General features: G+C 46.2%; 1 protein-coding gene across 1 annotated transcript in view; it reads left to right on the top strand.

Annotated features, from left to right (window-relative positions):
- The window catches only part of RAP1GAP2 (RAP1 GTPase activating protein 2), a gene marked incomplete at its 5' end in the record, with an annotated part of 50586 nt that overhangs the window by 16361 nt on the left and 11877 nt on the right, over nt 1-22348 (top strand). The window contains 5 exons of the mRNA XM_008059441.1: nt 2768-2839; nt 3361-3447; nt 4868-5002; nt 14277-14414; nt 16097-16215. Of these exons, the coding sequence (XP_008057632.1) occupies nt 2768-2839; nt 3361-3447; nt 4868-5002; nt 14277-14414; nt 16097-16215 (551 nt within the window). The remainder of the gene's footprint in view (nt 1-2767; nt 2840-3360; nt 3448-4867; nt 5003-14276; nt 14415-16096; nt 16216-22348) is intronic.

The following is a 22348-nucleotide window of genomic DNA, read 5'->3' as shown; positions in this document are numbered from 1 at the left end:
TGGATTACACAGTGGCTTGGGGGAAACTGTATGTTTTAGGTGCTCTTATTAAGTGCAGGTCAGCAGGGAAAGTAAAAAAGCACTAGGCGACAGTGGTTACTCCTCACCAGGCGCTGTGCTAGGCCCTTAGAAGCATGGTCTTCTTGAATCTTTTTTTTTTTTTTTTTTTGAGTTGGAGTCTCACTCTGTCGTCCAGACTGGAGTGCAGTGGCCGCTCCCAGCCGCCCCAGCCTCGACCTGCTAGGCTCCAGCGATCCTTCTACCTCAGCCTTCCGAGTAGCTGGAACTATACGCATGCGCTACCACGCCCGGCTAATTTTTGATTTATTGTAGAGATGAGGTCTCACCAAGTTGCCCATGCGGGTCTCAAACCCGCGGGCTCAGGCAATCCACTTACCTCAGCCTCCCAAAGGCGCGGGATTACAGGCTGAGCCACGGAGCCCAGCCGCTTAACAACTCCCTGGTGAGGCAGGGACTCTCATTAGTCCTATTTATAGGGAGGAGATTGAGGCTGAGAGAGTAACTCATGACCTGAGGCCACAGAGCCAGGGGAGCAGTGGTGCTGAGATTCTCGTCTGGGTCTGCTTGTGGTCTTTGTCACTGAGCCATGGGAGCAGGTGGGAAGTTAGCTCCACACACTTTGGTGTGCAAGAAATTTCACACTGGATTATTTTTCCAAAACAAGTGTAGACCTCATCCTGCCAAACTAGAAGGAATTTCCAGCTCAACCACACTAGGACTCCCTTGTCTTCCTCTCTAGGGTCTCCCTGTCCTCCATTCCTGAGGTCCTACAGAAGTTTCAGGAATCTCATGTGAAGTAGATTGCTGGGGAGGGTCCTGTCTTTGTGGCCTCTCTTCCTTTCCCATCACTGCTCACCTGTCCCTTGGACAACCTCTTCATGGTCCTCCCAAGCTCTAGTGGGGATTTTGTCAAGTTTTGAGCCCTCTGAGGTTCTTGGAGCATTCTCATGACTCACACTCCAAGCTCCTTCTGCCTTCCAGTCTTGAAGATTCCTTCCTTAGATTCACCTGCTTCTGCCTCCCTCCCTCTGAGCCCTTGCCAGGAGGCCCTCACTGAATTTAGAAAACAGGAAGGTGGGGATGTGTTCAGGCAACTTCTGCTTTCAGCTCAGCAACCCAGATGTCCCCAAGAGAAGGGAACAACAAAGGCCTGGCCGCTGCATTGGAATGGGGTCAGGGGAGGGAACAGAATGAGGAGGGAATGTGAATGGATAGCACAAGGAAGCATCCTGCCCCCTCCATTTCTGACATGGCTGCTGCAGTGCGGCTGTCCAGCTGGAAGATGCGGACGGATTTAGGAGTGTATATGAAGTCACCCAGTCAGCTATAGACCACTCTCATGCATGCTTGAGAAGGAGAAGTCGGGGTGGGAAGGGAAGAACTGGGCCTGTCCTCTGTCTTTCGTCCCTGATGCCTGTAGTTGAAAGCCTCTCCATGGCCCTCCCACGAACCCCTACCCCAAATTCTGCCTCTGTGGGTGGAATTCCTGACTTGGGCCACTGGTGCCTGGTGAGTGGTGGTAGGGAACTGTGTTCAGTAGCTGGAGCCCAGCCAGAAATCACATCAACTGCACACATACCGTTTCCTGACTCTGGGCTTTGCAGACAAGCCTTGAGCTTGGAGAGAGAAAGCCTGTATTGACCAACTCTCTCCCCCTCCGTTTCTCCTCCGGACCCTGGCAGGGCCTTTCCTTGGCTTGGTGCCGAGTGCCTGCTCACCCCGTCTGGCAGACTCTCTGCATCTGCCCTACTTCACAGGCCAGGAAGGCTGGCGGAACGCCAGGGCCAAGCTCACGTCAGCGGGTGCTTGGGGAAGGGAGACGGTAGTCTCTGGAGAGCCCTGCAGCCTCATGGGCTGAGAGCAGGTGAAACCAGGGCATCTCCATGCAGACAGGAAGTGGAAGCGTGGAGCCTGTCCCAAGTCCAGGAGACCCCCACCCCATTCAGAACACCTGGATGTTGTCACTCCAAATTTCAGACCTCACTCAGGCTGCCCAGAGGTGGGCACCCTACCCTCAATTCCCAGCCTGGGTTCTGGTGCTCTGTTAGTTTGAGCATCACCCAGACTGGCTGACCCTGTGTGCAGGGCCAGGATTCCCAAACACAAGTCCGGTGGCTGCACAAGAGTTTCAGGAGCTCCAAACTTCCCATTCAGTAGGTTTGGTATGGAGCCTGTGTGATCAGTGTTTATTTTGTAAACACCTGAAGCAGTTCTGATTTATGGCCAGGTTGGAGAGTCAGAGTGGTAGAGAAAGAGCCCCAGAGCTGGATCAGGAAGGGTCTGAATTCTGTGTTCTGCTCTGTAGCTAATCACCTGTGTGACTTTGTGGGGGCTCTCTCTATGTCGCTGTGTTTCCCCATCAGGGAAAAATCTCATTGTGCCTTCCCTGAAGGTTTAGCATCACAGTTGAATGATGTCATGAGATAACATCTTCTGGGCACTTGTACTGCATTAAAATTAGGGTCTTAGACTGCTCCTCAGCCCTGTCCAGTCATCATGCCAAACTTGCTTCCGGCCTCCAGGAACGCAGATGAGTGGATGCGGATGGCTCTGTACTGTCCAGTCCCACTTCTAGGAACAGTGACCCTGGGCCTATGCTGATGATACTCACAGGAGTGTTTTATTTGTGTTCTGGGAAGGGGAGGAGGGAGAAGGTGAGTAGCTTTGCTGGGAGAAGTGTGGCTCCCCTAGGGGAAGTGCTCTTCTCTTCCCTCTGGCCATCACTATGACCCTGTGTTTCATTCAGGTCTCTGTAACTGCACGGGAAGATGTGCCTGCCTTTGGCCCACCTCTGCCCAGCCCCCCTGTTTTCCAGAAGGTAAGACACTCTTCTTTCTGCTCCTCTCACATCCAGGACCCCAGGGTTCAATTCTTGTGTGGTAGTGGTTGGGGTGTGGCAGAATTCGGGCTGGGAACATTAGGGAGACCTTTTTACAGGTTTGGGAGAACCTCCCTACTCAGGGTCTCTCCCCATCGCTCCTTATGCTGCCATTCTGGCCCAGCATAGGGACACTTTTCAGGAGTATTTGACTCCGGGATTGCTTTTCTGCTAAAATAAGGGTTTTTGTGCCATGCTCCTATCCCAGGAGTCTTGGGCAAGAATTGTCTCCAGTCATGGAAGTGCACTGTGGAGGGTTGATTTCCCAGGACCAGGGAAACTGACTTCCATGTTGGCATATTAGCAGGTGGACTTGGCCTGGGCTAGAGGTGATTAAACATCAGAACCCTTTAACGGGTTCTGTCCCCAGACCTCTTGTTCTGTCTACCTGCTACTGTGGCTGAAGCCCTTCTGGCAAAGGCTTAGGGTGGAAGAATTGTGGGCCATCTTGTCTGTTCCAGGGCCCAGAGTTCAGGGAGTTTCTGCTCACCAAACTCACCAATGCAGAGAACGCTTGCTGCAAGTCGGACAAGTTTGCAAAGCTGGAGGTGAGAGCATGGTTTCTTAAGGTCTTCTTCCTGCCTGCCTGGCTGCCTATTAGGCAGCCTCCCTCAGGGATCTATTCTTGATGACTGTTCGAGGTAGGGAGCACTGTGTCTGCCCCTCTAAGCCCACAGCCCTATGCTGATACAGGAACTCTCTCTAGTGGAAACTCCATCCAGACTTCAGGTCTAGTCAGTCATTTAACAATCATTTATTGACCACTGACTGTGGCCCTGTTCTGTTCCTTGGGATACAGAGATAAGCGAGATGCACTTTCTGCCCTTAGAGTTTATGGGCTGGTGGGAGGGGGTCGTTACTAAAGAGATAGTGTGCCAGCACGGGGCTGTGATGGTGGAGGTTAGTACTGCTTGGGGATAGTGACTGCTTCTGCCTGTGGGGGGCTGAGGACATGTTCAGGAAGGCTTCTTGGTGGAGGTAGCCCTCAAACTGCCAAATCTTGATATGTGATTAACCTTTTGCTTGGAGGAAAGAGTGGGAGGGTTATCCCAGCATAGGAAACAGCATGACCGAAGGCCAGGCAGAATCATAGGCCGACTTTGTGAAGGAACTCCTGAGAATTTAGTGCGGCCTGAGATAAGAATTCTTGGGGGCTGGAATGGTGGGGGACTCAGCTAGAGATGATGGTTGAGTCAGATCAAGAAGGGCTCTGAGCTAGAGGAGGTGGGGTGCTGATGAAGTGCGGAGGCAGGAGAGGGATGTATTTGATTTGCACGTTAGAGGGATTACTCTGACATTGGTGAGAGGATAGACTGAAGGGGAGGAGGTGCAGGAAGGTGGTGTCAGAAGTTATTCACAGGAGTCCAGAAGAGATATTGAAGGCTTATACATCCAGTATAAGGGTTTAGGGTCAGACTTGGGAAGACTTGATGTACACCTGGATGTAATGGTGGGGGAAATGGGATTGCAGGGTGACTCTTAGGCCTTTGGCTTGAGCTTTTTGATGACACAGGGACGAGTTCTGCTGATGTGCGTTCATGTGCCTGCAAAGGCTGGGTTGCTGAAGAGGCTAGTCCAGGTCTGTGTGAATGGCGCCCCCTGGAGACCATAGACGTGGCCCTGGATGAACATCTGGATGGAAAGGAGCTGTGGGCAGTTGGGTGCATGGATGGAACATAGGGCAGAGGTCTGGGCTGGGACCCACCAGGGTAGAGCTGCAGGAGTGGTGGGGTGGTTCAGGGGGAAAGGCAGAGGGATGAGAGTAAGGGGTCAGGCATGAAGCCTTAGTATCAGCTGCAGCATTTGTGAGCATGAAGCTCAGCCCTGCTGGAGAGCCATACTGCCACTGGGACGGGTTGGGCAGAATAGCAGCCTTCAGGACAGGTGTCTGGAGCCCACGGGCAGAGGGCATATCTCTGCTCTCAGTGCCAGCTTCTCCACTGTATTCTCTACCCTCTTCCCTTCTAGGACCGGACGAGGGCTGCCCTCCTGGACAACCTTCACGACGAGCTCCACGCCCACACACAGGCCATGCTAGGATTGGGCCCAGAGGAGGACAAGTTTGAGAACGGGGGCCATGGGGGATTCCTGGAGTCTTTTAAGGTACTGGCACAAGAGTGTCTGACAGTTGCTGTGGCGGGGAGGGATGGAGCAAAGAAAGAAAGTGGTCCAAGGCTCGGGGGATCCTGACCCCAGAGCCCAAGTGCCAGCCAGAGGTGACAGGACCAGTAGTGGCATCCCAGGTGACTGCAAAGGGCTGGGGCATTAGGAAGTATGGGAGATTAGAGCAGCCAACAGTGTCTCCAGCATCCTCCATGTCCTCCCTTGAACTGATCATCTCCACCTGACCCAGGAGTCTGATCAGCAGGGACAGGTCAAGAGTTAGCAGGAGGAGAGGAGCCAGAGCAAACCAAGAGCATTACTGCTTTCACTGACCTCCTCCTGTGATTGAGGAGCCCAGGGCAGAGTGGCAGGAGCAAGGACACATGCCATGGGGTCTTCAGGAGCCGGTGTGGGATGCTGCAATGATTCTTTCCAGCTGACAGGGCATTGGAGTACTACAGGCAAGTCCTTTTGGGTTTTGCCAAGGGAAGAGCTTTCTGACTAGAATGAGCTGCTTAAGGAAGCAGTGAGCTCCCTGTCCATGGAAGTATTCAAGTGGAGCTCGGACAGTCACTGAACTGGTATGTGTGTGTGTGTTCATTGGCTCATGCTTGCTGAGTGCTTGTTGGCCCACATAGCACTTATATCCGGCATCTCATTTGCGCTATAGTCCTGTGTGGATGGCTGAATGGGTCCTGTTATTGCTAACACATGAAGGGGATAGGCCGAGAGAGGGCATAGGACCTCAAAACCTTAGTTCTGCTTAGAGGTAGAGCCTTGTTTCAAACCCAGGTCTTTTGATTCTTAGGTCAGTGTTCTGCTGAATTTCCCATTAGAGAGTGATTATTTGGGGAAAGCATGTGTAAGGTTAGGGTTAGATCTGCCTATATTCATAACCCAACTCTTTGTGATCCTGACTGTGATCTTTAAAGTCTTTAAGCTACAGTTGTCTTGTCAGCGAGAGGACCTCTGTCATAGAGTTGTGATAAGTCATTGAAATAGTGCCTGGAAAAGTACATATTGCCTGAAATACAGTACAAGGAGGGAACCTCCAAAAGCGTGGAATTATCTTTTGGGGGACTGGCCCCTTATAGTGCACTTGGAATTTTTTCCTCTGGATCAAATAATCAACCAAAGTTTTTGTCTGGAAGTTTTGAGAAGGTTGTGTCATGATTTGCAGAAGCAACATCCTGAGTTGTGGAAACAGGTGACTTGTTCTTCCATCATGACAATGCACCTGCCTACACCATGCTGAGTGTTCAGCAGTTTTTGGCCCAAAACAGCATGACCCCCCCCGCCCCGTGCCCTCCTTCCCTATTCACCTAATCTCACCCTGAGTGACTTTTTTTTGTTACCCTGGATGAAAAAAGTCCTCAAAGGGAAATGTTTTGCTGATGTGGAAGATGTGAAACAAAAAATGGCAGAAGCACTAAAAGGCATCAAAACCAATGAGTTCAAAAACTGTTTTGAGCAGAAAAGTGTCTCCATTGATGTATTGCGTCAAACAGACAGTACTTTGAAGGTGACTGAAGTTTAAACATGTAGAGTAAATACATAATTTTTTATCTCCCCTTTTATAAATAAATCCCTTCTTGTACGTGCTCTGAAGTATTAGCTATTGTTATTGTTGTATAAAGACAAAAACTTCACACACAGTCCCACCATAAGCCACTCAGTGCCCTATGGGGAAGGCTATTATTATGGTATGATAATTTTGGTATAATAATTCTTACCCAATTTTAATAATTATGAATGTAGTTTCACATGTGAGGAAACAAAGCCTCAGAGACAAAATAATCTGTCTGTGAGATGAGAACTTTGACAGGAAGAAAATAAAACATACCATTTTTCTTCCTGGAATCATTTTAGGTACCACTTCTTTCTAGAGGGATCCCATGGAGGTCTTGGTGAACTCCATGGGGAATGCCAATAATTCTGACACCATAACCCTGCCAAGGTGTCCATGAAGAAACACCAAAACTAGAGATGGCTTCCTGAGCTGGGCCAGGCACAGCCTAAATGTCAGATTCCCCTGCTGGCCGCTGGACTCCCTGTGACTGAGCCTGGCCTACCCCCGGCTCAGGCCTCTATGCTTGGGAGATGTGAGGGCATGATGAAAGAGCCAGGGAAAAAGAGCTCATGTTCCCCAGCTGGGAGGAGAAAAAAGTTGATTACAATCTTCAGAGCCCTGAAGGCTTACCCTGTGTGACTGATTGTGACATTACCCTTCCTTGTCCCATGGTGCTACCTCAGAGACAGGCGTGAAAGCAGAATGTAGAAGCAGGTCTGTCTTCAACCTACAGTTGCAAGGATTTGTTGTTGAGAATTCCCTGGATTAATGGATCAAAGGCGAGTCATGATAAAGCCTTAAAGCCATCTCCTCTCTTTTAGCAATCCCTTTAGGAATATGTCGGCCCCGGAAGCCAAACAGATCAATTACTGCTCCTGCCAGAGGCAGGGGACTGGACTGGGACTACTCTTATTTAGACCTGCAACCTGTATTTATTTAGCTGATGGGCCACCTTATCCATTGGGCACCATGGACAGAGTGGCTATAGCCTACAAGCTTCCCCAAGATACAAAATCTTGAAACCTAAAAAAACCAGTTGTCACCTACAATACTCATAGAAACCTGCAAAACTCAAAGCAACAAATGCTTCATTAAATATCTACAAAATATAACATGATGTTATCTAGTCAACTACAGCTCAATTCTTAGTTTTATATAAATCATATTTCCTGTGGGATGTGGAACATTTGATAGGCTTGCTATAGGTGGGACAGGGCCTCCAGAAGTAAGAGTTCAGAGTCTACAAAGGGCTTTCTGTGGTCTCTCCTATCTGTCTTCTCCAGATCCAAGCTTGTGTTTCCCTATTTACTATGTCTTTCATTCACCCTATCTTGGTTGGGCTATCCGACTTGGCTCCCTCTTTTCTCCCTGTTCCTCTTCTCCCTCATCCCTTTTCTTTCTCCTTCTCCCAATTTTTATTTTACCCTGTCCACCACTGTTCATCAGGACTAAAACAGGTGCCCCAGGAATCTCTCACCAGCCTGGGCAAGGAGCTCGGCTCCTCCTCTCACCCCTGGAGGAATCTTGGCAGCTGGGCCCAACTAGGGTCAGCAGAGCCATGCCCTACTCTCTGCGGTCCAGCTGGGCAGTGAGCGACTGGCCCCAGGCTTGCCCAGACCCAGGCTAGCATGGGTGGAACCTTAGTTGAGCCAGAAGCTGAAAGGTAGTATCACATAGCACTTAAGAGTACAGACTGTGGAATTCAGCAGACCTGGATTCAACTCTATCTGCTGGGTGACTTGGGATGGGAACATAATTGAGAATTTACATGACTGAGAGTGATTCTAGCCATCCATGCCTTCACCTCTCTTGGGACCGTTCTCCTTCATACCCTTCAGCACTGACCCTTTGTCTCCTCAGAAGCAGACCCACATTCCTCTGGGCTGTGTCGCCTGGCACCTCACATCACATAGAGTAGCTCTTTACATCTTGCTGTAATGAAGCTTTTCTTCCACAAGGCACAGAACAGTTGGTTTATGGACATCTAGACCTACTTTTCAAACCGAGCTGCTTGGAGATATTCTCAGGGATTTGTTAGTTTTATAAGCACTTCTAAAGTTTGCATTTTCACTGAGAGCTAAAAAAAATCCAATTATAAAGACTAAATCTTGCAGTGATAATTCCCAATTAAAAGACGTTTCTATGGAATAAATAGGTAAGGCGTGAAGTTGGCGTAGCAAATGCAGCCCATGGGACCTCTGGTGTTGGGAGATCTGTGGGCATATTCTTGGGAGTCTTGCAAGGACATTTTTCTTTATAAAGGAGCTGCACATTATTCATCTTTGAAGGATATTGATCTCTGGACTATTATTCTTAAATGCCATTCTCAGTCACTGCCAGCTGTTGATGAGGTTTTTATTGGTCCTCAATGCAATGAAAAGAAAAAGTGACGATACTTAATGTGTCCACATGCCATGGACACAAAGCACTTGTATGATACATTTTGAGAAACACTGAGCTAACCCAACTCTCTGTTGACCATACAAAAGTGGACAGAGGACCAGGAAGGAGAAGGCCACCTGGTTGGCTGCAGCAAAAATTGGACCACAGCAAGCAGGGAATTGTCAGCTTAATTTCTCCCATCCTTTGAGGGACTGTGATGGTTAATGCATTGGTCTGACCTGACCCCTAGTGGCAGGAGAGACTGCGGCTATTCCCTGGCAAAGTCTTTGTGGCTATGCAGAACCTGCAAGCAGGGGCAGCCCCGGCAGTGCCAGCGATGGTGGATGGAGTCCAGCAGGGGCCTAGGTGGAACCCCTGGTGTTTGACATCTCTGCCCCCACCTTTCCTCTTGAGACAGGAAGTTGTGATGTCAGGGTAGTCCCATTGCAGTGTGGGTCCACTGAGAGAGAGCTCAGGCCTTGTGCTTTCTCAGCTCAGGAGCTGGAGCCATGGTCTCTTGGAGTAGAGTGTCGGCTTCTGTCCTGTGTCTGCCCTGCTAGAGGGACAAAAGACCCCATGTGGGACCTCAGAGTGCTTTCTGAGTAGAAGCCACTTCAGCAGGTAAGAAATTAGCATCTTTGTCTCCAAGGGCCCTGCCTCTGTCGCTTGCCTGGTTTGATTAAGCACATCCCTCTTGGTTCTCGTCTCCCTGCTTTGTGTCCCTTAAGCTGAGTTTCTTACATTGAAACAGCTCATGAAACCCACTTGTAAGGAAACAAGGGGTGTGGTTGGCCAGGAAGGGAAATGTTCTCTCTGTGACGATGAATAGTGCTCACGCCCTGGCTGAAATAAGGTGACTCAAGCAGATCATGAGAAAGCAGCACTGTCTCTCTCTTCTCACTCCCCTGAAGGAGTACTTGTTCAAAGGAAAGCAGTGAGTTATACTGAGGGTGGTTGATGGAACTGGAGATGATTAGCTGGGAGGAGCGCGCAGACTCAGGACAGCAGGGGATGGTCATGGGAAGTAGTGAAACAGACTGCCCCGAGACTCCCAGGCCCAGAAATGGTAAGATTTCAGTTTGGTGCAAAGAAGAATTTTCCAAAGGTCAGGATTTTCACCATCGGAACAGGCAGCAGGAGCAGCTGGTCCCTGGGGACTCAGCAGAGGAGAGGTAAGGGTGATCAGGAAGGTACTAGGGGCTGAGTGGTCCTGGAGACCACTTGGCAGATTGTCCAGGTAGTCCTGATGCTGATGCAAAGCCTTCTTGTGCCTGTCCTCCTCTCTCCTGCCTTCCTTTTCCCTTATCACTGCCTTCCTTTCTCCTTTTCACCTTAACTAACTCTTCTGTCTGATTTGAGAAGGCTAATGCTTCTATCCAGCTCAACATCAGTCTGAATTGGGAAGTTCTTCAGAATGTTTCACTGGGCAGTTTTGTCTAAATCAAGCTTTATTTTAGGGCTTAGAGGTAGCTGTCACCTCTCTCTCCTTGTCTCCCTAGGAGCAGGGGAGGAGAGCTGACCCTGAGCAGGCAGGGCTCATGCCTGCTGTTGTACATATACTCTATGTCATCATCATGACAGCTCCTCATGGTGGGGACTGTCACCACATTGTGCAAAGAGACTGCTTTTTAGAGAGGTTCGCACACCAAGCAATGGGAAGAGCAGGATTTCAATCCCTTCCTGTTTGCTTTGAACAGCAGACTGCCACCCTGCACTCCTCTGAAATTTCCCATCAGCCAATTGTCTTCCCAGACTGATCTCACTGACTCTGATAGCATCACCGATGCTATTTTTGAGGAGCTGGTGTCCTCCTTGACTGACATCAGCTTCTGAGATTTTGTGTGTGTATGTGTGTAAATCCCTAAAAACTCCTGGTTTCTTGTCATCCTTAGTTCATCTACCAGTTGAGTTACATTTTCAATTAAGGCTAGTTTTAGGGCTATAGGGACCCTTTCATCTGGAGCCCAGCGTCCTGGGTCCATCTCTTGCCTATTTTGTGGCCTTGGGCATCCTTTACTTTTTGAGATCTTTTCTATCCAATGCCTGTCCTTTCTGCATCTCAGAGTTGTTGTGATTCAATTAGATCATGTATGTGAAGCTCATTAAATCAGATACTAATGCACAAGGCTTGTTATCTACATTGAATCTTTTCTAGGGGGGGTAGTGAGGATTACAATCATGTGTTGTTTAATGATGGGGATGCACTCTGAGTAATTCATCGCTAGGTGATTTTGTCATTGTGTGTGTCACAGCGTGTACCTACGCAAACCTAGATGGTCTAGCCTTCTACATACCTAGACTCTATGATATGGCCTATTGCTCCTAGGCTACAAACTTGTACTGAGTGCTGTAGGCAACTAACACAATAGTATTTGTATATCTAAACATACCTAAGCATAGTAAAAATAATCTTACAGGACCACTGTTTTATATGTGGTTCATCATGGACTGAAATGTCATTATGTGGTGCATAACTATATCAAAATGCAGATAATTAGTTGGAGCTGACATTGTTGAGGACAGTGGTGGTAACAGATGAGGGCATCAAAGGCTTATAAAGATGTTGAGATTTATGGAGCACTTAACTCATTCAGGGAACTTTACCACTCATCCAGGGACACCTCAGTGTGCTGTCACACCTGTCCTGCCCTCAGTTGTCCAAAGGGTATGTAGCTTTCTGATGTTCAAATGATGGAGTGAATAGGATGTGCTGGTTATTTTCACAATGTCCCAGGAAACTGTTGCTAGGTGATTTTGTTTTTTGGTCTAAAGAGGGAGCCAGAGGTGATGTCCCTCAAGGGGCATCTTTGACTCAGACAAGAGAGACTATCAGTGGTATGAGGCTGGTGGGCTGTGTGCCCCATTCTCAGTAGCTTGTTTCGAGGGCTATCATGCTTGCAAATGGCCTTCTTGAATCTGCATCCCTTGTCAGGATAGAAAGGCAGGTAGGATGGGGTCCTTTGCCATTCCCAAACTTGGAGAATTCCTGGCCTCAAGAGATCCCAGGGAGACCTGCTGTTTTTTCTGGGACCGCCTTGCCATGGACCGAACTCTTCCTTGGATGCCTCAAGGAGGGAAGGGAGTTTGTTCTTCCACATGAGCCCATCTGTAGGTTGGCACATGGGGTGAGTAAGTTGACATGTTTGTTACATGCATGGGCATGAATCCAGAGAGGAAGAGAGCAGGGCCCACATCTTAGTCCTGCATTCATTTTCTAAGGCCAGAGTTAATGAGAACACCCTACCTTGACTAACTCACATCATGATAAGGAAAGTCCATGAGCTTATGTAGCATGAAGATTCAGGTGGCTCTTGGGTCAGTTGGTCATCAGTATCCAGGTTCTCTCTGGCTTTCCCCACTGTCATCTCAGTTTGTTGGCTTCATCCCACAGGCTTGGTCCCTCACAACCCCAAGGTTGTTGCTATAGGTATAGAAATGTCACATCTTTTTTGGGAATCGTTGAGGAAACCTTTCCCCAAAGCCCCCAGCAGGTGATGCCCATGTGTTCCACTGGCAAGAGAATGGGTTAACCTTAGGCTAATCATGACTTACTTCTGTGTCCCATGGAGGAATAAGAGATGTTGGATCAGACTGTGGCTCTGCCTGCAGAGAACGTGGGGAGTGGGGTTGATACTTGTGTGCGAGCAACTAGTAGTATTCGTGTCTGGAAGTCTTTGTCATTGAGGGGCCTGGATGACTAATTAATGCAGAAGGAATGCTCCACTCCTGATTTGAGAAGGCTGGACTTTTTAGCATTGCCCCAGTTTTAGGAGTATGCTTGGGCACTCTTTGAAGGCAGGGCTGTGTCTTATACTTCTTTGACCTCCCTACTGCAATTCTCCCAGTTCCTTGCACAGTGCTGGGTACATGGGAAGCACACAACAGATGCTTATTATAAGTGATGCAAAGTAGCCATGTTAATTGTGCCGGCCTCTCTCCTAAGCTCCTAAGAGCTTTATATGTATCTCACGACATGTGTTGACATCCTCATGACATTTCACAGATAAGTCTGGGAGAAGCTAAGTCACCTGACTGGGTGGAGTAGACAGCCCAGATATCAATCCTGGCAGTGCAGCTCGAAGGCTTTTGTGCTTTTGACTGTTAAGTTGCATTGCTGCCTGGCCATGGTATTGAGTGATTGGATGAATGATCAAAGGGAGGTGATACAAGGATTCTGGGATACCAAAGAGAATCTCCTCTTCCTAGAACTCTCACATCATCGGTGAAGGCCTCCGGAAACCAGAGGGAGCAACATCCAGGGAGTAGCTGGAATACCCTAGTTCTTCTCTTATCAGGAACTCCTCCCTTAGATCAAGCTGAGCTCTGCCTCAGTGTAACATTCCCCTTTGGTCCCGTCCAGAGCATCGCAGCATGCAGCACAGTCTGAGAAGGTGGTTGCTGCCTCCCTGGTCCATCCTACCCATGGCTCAACAATCTTGTTTTTGCTGTTCTTCTCATTCTCACATGCACTTTGATGAAGACCTGACTGTCCTGGTGATCTTCTGCTGGATACTCCACCATTTGCCAGGGTGCCTCTTGCTTTTTGGTAGCCCCATGCCTCCTGAGACCCTGCACCTCTACCCGGTCTGAGCATGTGTCTCCTCTTTCGACAGCCACGTCAGACCATGGGCTCGTGATTAAAGTGCCCTCGTGATGAAGCCCCCTGTGAGCATGAGGAATGGCTCAGTGCATGGCTCCATGCATAGATATGCAAGAGCTCCTCACTCAGTTTCACCAAAGTTAATACATTTCAAGTTGCACAAAGCATACTTTAAGATGACAGCAGAAGGGAATCTCCAGTGTATAAATATAGAAGGAAGCTTAGTTTTCTGGAAAAAAGAGTCAGGTACCTGACTGTGTTTAATCCCCACCACAATTCTGCACAAAGTATGTAATTCCCATTTTACAGATGAGGAGAGGTTGGTCTCCAGATGAGTATCCCACAGGTTTGGCAAACTCCAAGCCTCACCTCCCTTACCTTTAAGATGGGGATAACCACCTTTGTCTACATTTGTTGGAGCTGGGGCACTGGCCCCTCAGATTTCCCCCAGCCAGTGCTCTGCCTCACCTCCTTGCATACCCAGAGCATGTGACAGAATATGGGAAACTTTCCTATAAACTGTAGTGACTGTAGTGTGGGTGTCTGTGAGTGTGTGTGTGTGTGTGTGTGTGTGTGTGTGTGTGTGTGTGTGTGTGTGTGTGTGTATGTGTATGCTGAGGGCTGTGTCTACAGACCCCATGAAGAGGGCAGGGCCAGCCAGAGTGACCAGGTGGTAATTCTCAGGCCCTTGTCCTCTCCTCCCAATCCCAATCTCCCCACAGAGGGCCATCCGTGTGCGCAGCCACTCCATGGAGACCATGGTGGGCAGTCAGAAGAAGCCACACAGTGGGGGCATCCCTGGCAGCCTCAGCGGGGGAATCTCCCACAACAGCACGGAAGTCACCAAGACCACTTTCTCGGTGAGTGTCAGCAGACCCTGGGACAGCATGTGGGTCCCCAGAAGGGTCCTCCCAGACCTATGGAGGAAGGTTGCCCCTACCTGGGCTTGGCTATGTGACATGAGCAGGGCAAGCTAGATGACAGAGGGGAACTGAGGCTGCTTGGGGTGACCCCAGCCCCTGCCCTCTGAAAATAATCCTTGGGAGCTTCCATCCCAAATGATACTGGAAGTTGGCCCAGACTGGAAGCCCTCTTGTTGTCCTATTCTCTGAGTTTCCTCAGTAATTGGGCCTCCTTCTCAGGGCCAACACTGCAAAATGGTTCTGGGGGTGTTTACCTGCCCCGGGGGTGTGGGACCCATGACTGCGAGAGGCGTGTTCTTGCTGTGTTATTACTAATGATAGCAGGAGCCATCCCAGCTAGTTGTGTACCAGGCACTGAGCTATTAGCCCATAGACATGATCTCACCTGATCCCTATAGCAACTGCCTGAGGTAGGTGCTGATGTGTTCTTCAGTCCACATTTGAGAAAGGAGAGGCCTGGAGAGGCTAAGTGACTTGCTAAAGGTCACCCAGCTAAGCTTAAGAACTGGGTTTGAGTGCAGGTCTGTGTGTATAGTTCCCAAGGAAAGAGGGTCCCGCAGGTCTGTGAGTTCAGGCATGGTTGGCTTGTACCAGGGGCTAGGGAAGTGGGGGAACCACATAGCTTGTTCTTTTATAAAGCTAAGTGGCTTTGAATTTGTATGGACTAGGATTTACTTTTTTAAAATAGCAGGACAGACCTACCACGATGCTAATGATTAGTATCATGAATAGCCTTGCACAACTAATTTAATTTACCATATGTTTTCATAGCTATTATCTTGTTCCTCCCAGAAGGCCCATGGGGAGAACAGAGCAGGGCTATTATCTCCATCCTGTGGATGAAGAGGCTGAGGCCCAGAGGGATTCACCATTCACCCAAGATTGCCTAGCATCTGCACAGCAGAAGTTAGGGCCTGGGTTAGAGGACTGGTGGCTCTAAAGATGGGCTCCAGGCTGTCAGCTGCCCTTCCTTAAATTCCCACCCCTCCGTTGTCCCCCCATGAAACCAAGGAGTTGTCCAAAGCAGAAACCTTCTTGGCTGACTCCCCCATGCCTGTTGGTGCATGTGGACATGGCTCTGCTACTCTCATTCTGTCTTGTTATTATGACACCTGCTTGGGCTCATTTATTTGTGAGCAATGAATGGAGAGTCAGGAGCCCTGGGTTCTAGTCCTCCTCCTGCCAGTGATTTGCTAGATGACCTTGATGCAATCTTGCCTCTCTGGTCTTAAGCTTCTTTATCAGTAAAATGAAGGGTTGAACCAGGTCACTCCAGGGGCTCTTTAGCTTTGTGGTTCTCAGTGTGTGACCCCTGAATCACCCTGACTTTCTCAGTTATGTGGGGCTTCTTTTATGGTGGCTCTGACCGTGTGTTCCTCCAAGAATTCTGGTCTTTGGTAGATCATTACCTGGGACCACAAAGCTTGGCTTAATACAGGAAAAGAGACCATGAGTGACTTGAGTCTCAGCTCCTGTTTACCCAGATCCCAGTCTTCTTAGCTGTCTTGCGATTTTCTGGGGTCTCCTCCAGACCGGAAGCCATTTGTAGACCTGGGAAGGGGGTGAAGGGAAGGCAGGGTTTGTGATGGGAGCACTCATTTTGGTGGTTTCATTGGCAGCCTCCGGTGGCAGCAGCAACGGTGAAGAACCAGTCACGGAGCCCCATCAAGCGGCGGTCAGGGCTCTTCCCTCGCCTGCACACGGGCTCTGAAGGCCAGGGGGACAGCCGGACACGATGGTAACTGTTGGGGCCCCCCACTCTGGTCTGATAGTAAGGTCTGTCGGCTGCCCAGTCTTGGGGAGAGCTTTGCTCAGCCTTAGGAGATGACTTCTGTCTAATCCTGGCCTCCACTTCAGACACTGGCACACCCCTTGTTACTCACCCAGCTCTTTATCCACAGAGGCCAATTTGGCCAGTCTCTGCTTGGGACATTCCAGAGCTATTCTTGGCAGCATTTTAACCCAGGCTAGATACATTGTTTGAGTTCTTATCTTTATTTGCCTCTTTTCTCAGTGCTCACTCTAAAGCTCTCTGTTATGGAAGCCTTCTCTGATTCTTTTTTAAAAAATTATTTTATTTTAGAAATGTGGGGTACAGTTGAGGATTAGGTACATATGTGGTCATCATACAGGTTAAGTGTGGGTACCCTTATTGATGTTATGTGCCCCACCTCCCCTGACAGTATCCCACTACTGCCAGTCCTTTTCTTATGTATTATGATAAATGTTCAGGTGAGTGAGTATATATGGTACTCAGATCTTTGTTTCTGTGATAAATCACTGAGCATTATAGACTCTAATTCCATCCAGTTTGCTGCAAAGTTCATAATTTTGTTTTTCCTTATGGCTGCATAATATTCCATCATGTAAATATACCACATTTTCTTTATCTAGTCCACTTTTGATGGGCAGCATGGTTGGTTCCATGTTTTTGGTATTGTGAATAATGCTGCAGTAAACATGCATGTGCAGGTACCTTTTTCATAGAGTGATTTGAGTTCCTCTGGGTAGATTCCCTGAAGGGGGATTGCTGGGTCTAATGGAAGGTCGATTTCCAGATTTTTTAGAAATCACCATACTGTTTTCCACAGAGGTTGTACTAGTTTACGCTCCCACCAACAGTATAGAAGTGTTCCCTTTCCCCCACATCCTCTCCAGCATCTGTTGTTTTTGAGTTATTGATGATAGCCATCTGACTGGAGTTAGGAGGTATCTCAGTGTGGTTTTAATTTGCATTTCTTTGATGACTAGTGAGGCTGAGCATTTTTTCATGTATCTGTTGGCTGCTCATATGTCTTCTTCTGAGAAGTGTCTATTCATATCTTCTGCCCATTTTTTTTTTTTTTTTGAGTTGGAGTCTCACTCTGTCACCCAGACTGGAGTGCTGTGGCTGCTCCTGGCCACCACAGCCTTGACCTGCTGGGCTCCGGCGACCCTTCTGCCTCAGCCTTCCAAGTAGCTGGAACTACAGGTGCGCACTACCACACCCGGCTCTTTTTTTTTTTTTATTGTAGAGATGAGGTCTCGCCAAGTTGCCAAGGTGGGTCTCGAACCCTCTGGCTCAGGCAATCCACTCACCTCAGCCTCCCAAAGTCGCGGGATTACAGGCTGAGCCACCGAGCCCGGCTTCTTCTGCCCATTTTTAAATAGAGTTGGTTTTTTTTTTTCCTTTCAGCATGTTTGAGTTCCTTGTAGATCCTGGATGTTAGGCCTTTGTCAGATTTACAGTTGGCAAATATTTTTTCCCATTCCATGGGCTGTTTCCCCACTCTCTTAATGGTTTCTTTGGTTTTACAGAAGCTTTTCAGTTTGATGAGGTCCACTTGTCTATCTTATCTTTTATGACATTTGCTTTTGGAGAGTTGATCAGGAATTGGCTGCCTATTCCAGTTTCCATAAGGGTGTTTCCTACATTTTCTTCTAGGATTCTACATTTCGGTAAATTTAGAGTTGATTTTTGTGTGTGGTGATAGGTGTTGGTCCTATTTCAATCTTTTGCATGTGGTTAGCCAGTTTTCCCAGCACCATTTACTGAATAAGTTCCCTTCTCCCCATTGATTGTTGGTGGAGGCTTTGTCAAAGATGAGTTGCTTGAGAAATTGAGGTTTTGCTTCCAGAGTCTCTATCCTGTTCCATTGGTCTATGTGCCTGTTCTTATACTAATACCAGGCTGTTTTGATTATTGTAGCTTTATAAAAGTAGAATTTTAAGTCTGGGAGTGTGATACCTCCCGCTTTGTTTCTTTTGCTAAGGATTGTTTTGGTTTTTCATGGTCTTTTATGTTTCCATATGAATTTTACATTGTCATTTCCAGGTCTGACAAGAATGATATTGGTCATTTAATGGATATTGAGTTAAATCTATGATTGCCTTTGGTAGGAGATGGACATCTTAGCAATGTTAATTCCTCCAATCCATGAGTGTGGAATATTTTTCCATTTGTTTATGTCTTCTTGGATTTCTTTGAGCAGTGTTTTGTTGTTTTCATTGTAAAGGTCTTTCACATCTTTGCTAGAAGGATTTCTTTTTTGGTGTGTGGCTATTGCCTTCTCTGATTCTGCTAGGCAGAATTAATTGAACCTTTCTTTGGACTTCTAGAATGTTCTGTACTTTTTTTGTTTTAAGCAACTCTCATGTCATACTTAATCTGTTGTCTTTCTGATTTTTAAAAATGGATACATAATAGTATATATTTTTGGGGTGCATGTGATCTTTTGATACATGCATACAATGTGTAGTGATCAAATCAGGGTAATTGGAATATCTGTTGCCTCAAACATTTACCTTTTATTGATGTTGGGAATATTCCAATTATTTTCTTCTAGGTATTTTGAGCTATACAATACATTATTGTTACAGTCACCCTACTGTACTATTGAACACTAGATCTTTTTTAAAAAAAAATTTATTTTAAAGATGTGGAGTATATAAGTGGTCATTGTACAGGTAAAGTTTGAGCCTACCTTTGGTTCCCACTTTGCCTGGTTTGAGATCAGGTACCCTTATTAATGTTATGTGTCCCCACCCCCCAGCAGTTTCCGGCTACTGCCAATCCCTTTCTTAGAGTATTATGGTAAATGTTCAGGTTCCACTTGTGAGTGAGAACATGTGGTACTCAGTTCTTTGGTTCTGTGATAAATCACTTTATTATAGACTCTAAATCCATCCAAGGTGCTGCGAAGTCCATAATTTTGTTCTTTATGGCTGTATAATATTCCATCATGAATACTAGATCTTATTCCTCCTATATAACTATTCTTATATCCATTAACTAACCTCTCCTCATATACCCCCTCTTCCCATCCCCTGGCAACCACCAATCAACTCTATACCTCCACGAGGTCTACTTTTTTAGATTTCACATGAGTGATATTTGTCTTTCTGTGCCTGGCTTTCACTTAACATAATGATCTTCAGTTCCATCCACATTGGTGCAAATGACAGGATTTTATTGTTTTTTTATGGCTGAATAATACTCCATTGTGTATATATGCTGCATTTTCTTTGTTCAGTCATCTGCTAATGGATACTTCGGTTGATTCTGTGTCTTAGCTATTGTGAATAGTGCTGCAATAAACATGGGAGTGCAGATATCTCTTTGATATACTGTTTTCCTTTCTTTTGGATGTATGTCTTATAGTGGGATTGCTGGATCATTGGTAGTTTTATTTTGAGGAACCTCTATACTGCTTTCCATGGTGGCTGTACTAATTTACATTTTCATCAATAGTATACGAGCATTTCCCTTTCTCCACTTTCCTGCCAGCATTTTTTGTATTTTTGATAAAAGCCATTTTAACTGAGGTGATATGACATCTCATTGTGGTTTTGATTTGCATTTCCCTGATGGTTAGTGATGTTGGACATTTTTTCATATACCTGTTGGCTATTTGTATGTCTTCTTTTGGGAAATATCTATTAGAGCTGTTGCCTGTTTTTTAAATTGAGTTATTTGAGTTCCTTACATTTTTTGGTTATTAGTCTTTTGTCAGATGAATAGTTTGCAAATATGTTCTCCCATTCTTCAGGTTGGCTCTTTACTTTGTTTCCTTTGCTGTGCAAATGTTTTTTTTGTTTGTTTGTTTATTTGTTTGTTTTTAGCTTGATGCAATCTCATTTGTCTATTCTTAGTTTTGTTGCCTATGCTTTGAGGTCTTACCCAAAAAGTTTTTGCTCAGACCAAAATCCTGAAGCATTTCTTCAGTATTTTCTTCTAGTAGTTTCATAGTTTCAGGTGTTAGATTTACATTTTTCATCAATTTTGAGTTGAATTTTGTGTTTGGTGAGAGATAGAAGTCTAATTTCATTTATTTGCATATAATTATCCAGTTTTCCCAGCACCACATTTAGAAGAGATTGTCCTTTACCCAGTGAATGTTCTTGATACCTTTGTTGGAAACAGATTGGCTGTAAATGCATGGATTTATTTCTGGATTCTGTTCTGTTCCATTGGTCTATGTGTCTGTTTTTGTACCAGTACTGTGCTATTTTGGCTACTATAGCTTTGCAGTATATTTTGAAGTCAGGTAGTGTGATACCTCCAGTGTTATTCTTTTTGCTCAGGATTGCTTTGTCTCTTTAGGGTCTTTTGTGGTTGTGTACAAATTTTAGGATTGTATTTTCTATTTGTGTGAAGCATTGTCATTGGTATTTTGATGGGAACTACACTGAATTTATAGATTGACATTTTAACAAAGTTTTTTCCAATCCATGAGCATGGGATATCTTCATTTTTTGGTGTTCTCTTCAATTTTTTCATCCAGTGTTTTATAGTTTTCTTTGTAGAGATCATTCATTTTTGACTAAATTTAATCCTAGGTGTTTAAAAATTGTTGTATCTATTGAAAATGAGATTACTTTCTGGATTTCTTTTTCAGTTTGTTTACTGTTGTTATATATAAATGCTACTGATTTTTGTATCTTGATTTTGTATCCTGAAACTTTACTGAATTTGTTTATCCATTCGAACAGTTTTTTGGTGGAGTCTCTATGTTTTTTCTAAGTATAATATGTCATCTATGAACAGTATAATTTGACTTCTTTCCAATTTGAGTGCTCTTTGTTTTTTTCTCTTGCCTAATTGCACTGTCTAGGGCTTCTAGTACTATTTTGCATAAAAATGGTAAAAATGGGCATCCTTGTTTTGTTCAGATCTTAGAAGAAAGGCTTTCAATTTTTCTTGTTTATTATGATATTTATGGGTTTGTCATATATGGTCTTTATTGTATTGTGGTATGTTCCTTTTATACCCAGTTTGTTGAGAGTTTTTATCCTGAAGGATGTTGGATTTCATTGAATGTTTTTTCAGCATCTGTTGAAATGATAATATAGTTTTTGTTCTTGATTCTGTTAATGTGATATATCATATTTATTGATTTGTGTGTGTTGAACCATCCTTGCATCCCTAGGATGATTCCCACTTGATCATGATGAATGATCTTTTTATTGTATTGTTGAATTCTGTTTGCTAATATTTTGTTGAGGATTTTTGTATCTGTATTCATCAGTGATATTAGCTCATAATTTTTGTGATTGTTGTGTCCTTGTCTGATTTTTGTGTCTTTCTGATTCTTTAATTGGTGAGCCCATTTGCTCTTTAATTCAGCAGGCAGCATTTATTGAGTGCCTGCCATGTGCTGGGCACAATGCTGAATACTCAGACAAGTGTTACAAAAGACACAGACCTGACCTCTAGAGGCTTACAGTCTTGTGAGGGAATGGTAAGCAGTTGGTTGACTTTCAACTTTCCAAGTTGTCTGCCTGTATTCTTGGTGGTGGCACCGTGCTCTAAGCAAGGACATGCAGGACAAGGGACAAGTTTATGGAGAAAGATGAAAAACTTGGGAGTCTTTGTGGGCCGTCCAGTAGAGATGTCTGGGGAGTGGACAGAATTACAGGTTTTGAGTTTAGGAGAGAGGCCTTGTCTAGAGAAGGAGAGTTGGGAGTCATGGGGTAGAAATGTTGGTTAAACATGGCTTAACGAACATGGCTACCCAGATAGGGTGTGTAGAGCACTACATTTAAGGGTAAGTGGAGAAGGGAGAGCTAGAGATGCCACCTGGAAAGGAAAGGTAAGAGAGGAGGAGGAGAACGTAGAGTGGGTGGGGTCTCCGAAGCCAGGAAAAGAGAAATTCCAGAAGGGGAGAGATCAGTATTTTAGGCAGGCAGAGAAGTCCAGCACAGTGACCCAAACCCCCGTGCAGGTTGATAGGCAGTTATTAGCAACCTCATCAAAAGCACATTGAAGCGCTTCACATCTCTGGGATGGCTATAATAAAAAAGACAAACAATAACAAATGTCAGAGAAGATATGGAGAAACTGGAATCCTCGTTCATTGCTGGTGGGAATGTAAAATAGCGTGAGTGCTTTG

Source organism: Carlito syrichta, unplaced genomic scaffold, assembly GCF_000164805.1.
Source record: "Carlito syrichta isolate Samal-C Ts95f unplaced genomic scaffold, Tarsius_syrichta-2.0.1 Scaffold304053, whole genome shotgun sequence".
NCBI lineage: Eukaryota > Metazoa > Chordata > Mammalia > Primates > Tarsiidae > Carlito > Carlito syrichta.
Note: the sequence above shows the minus strand (reverse complement) of the source record. Positions and strands in the feature narration are given on the sequence as shown.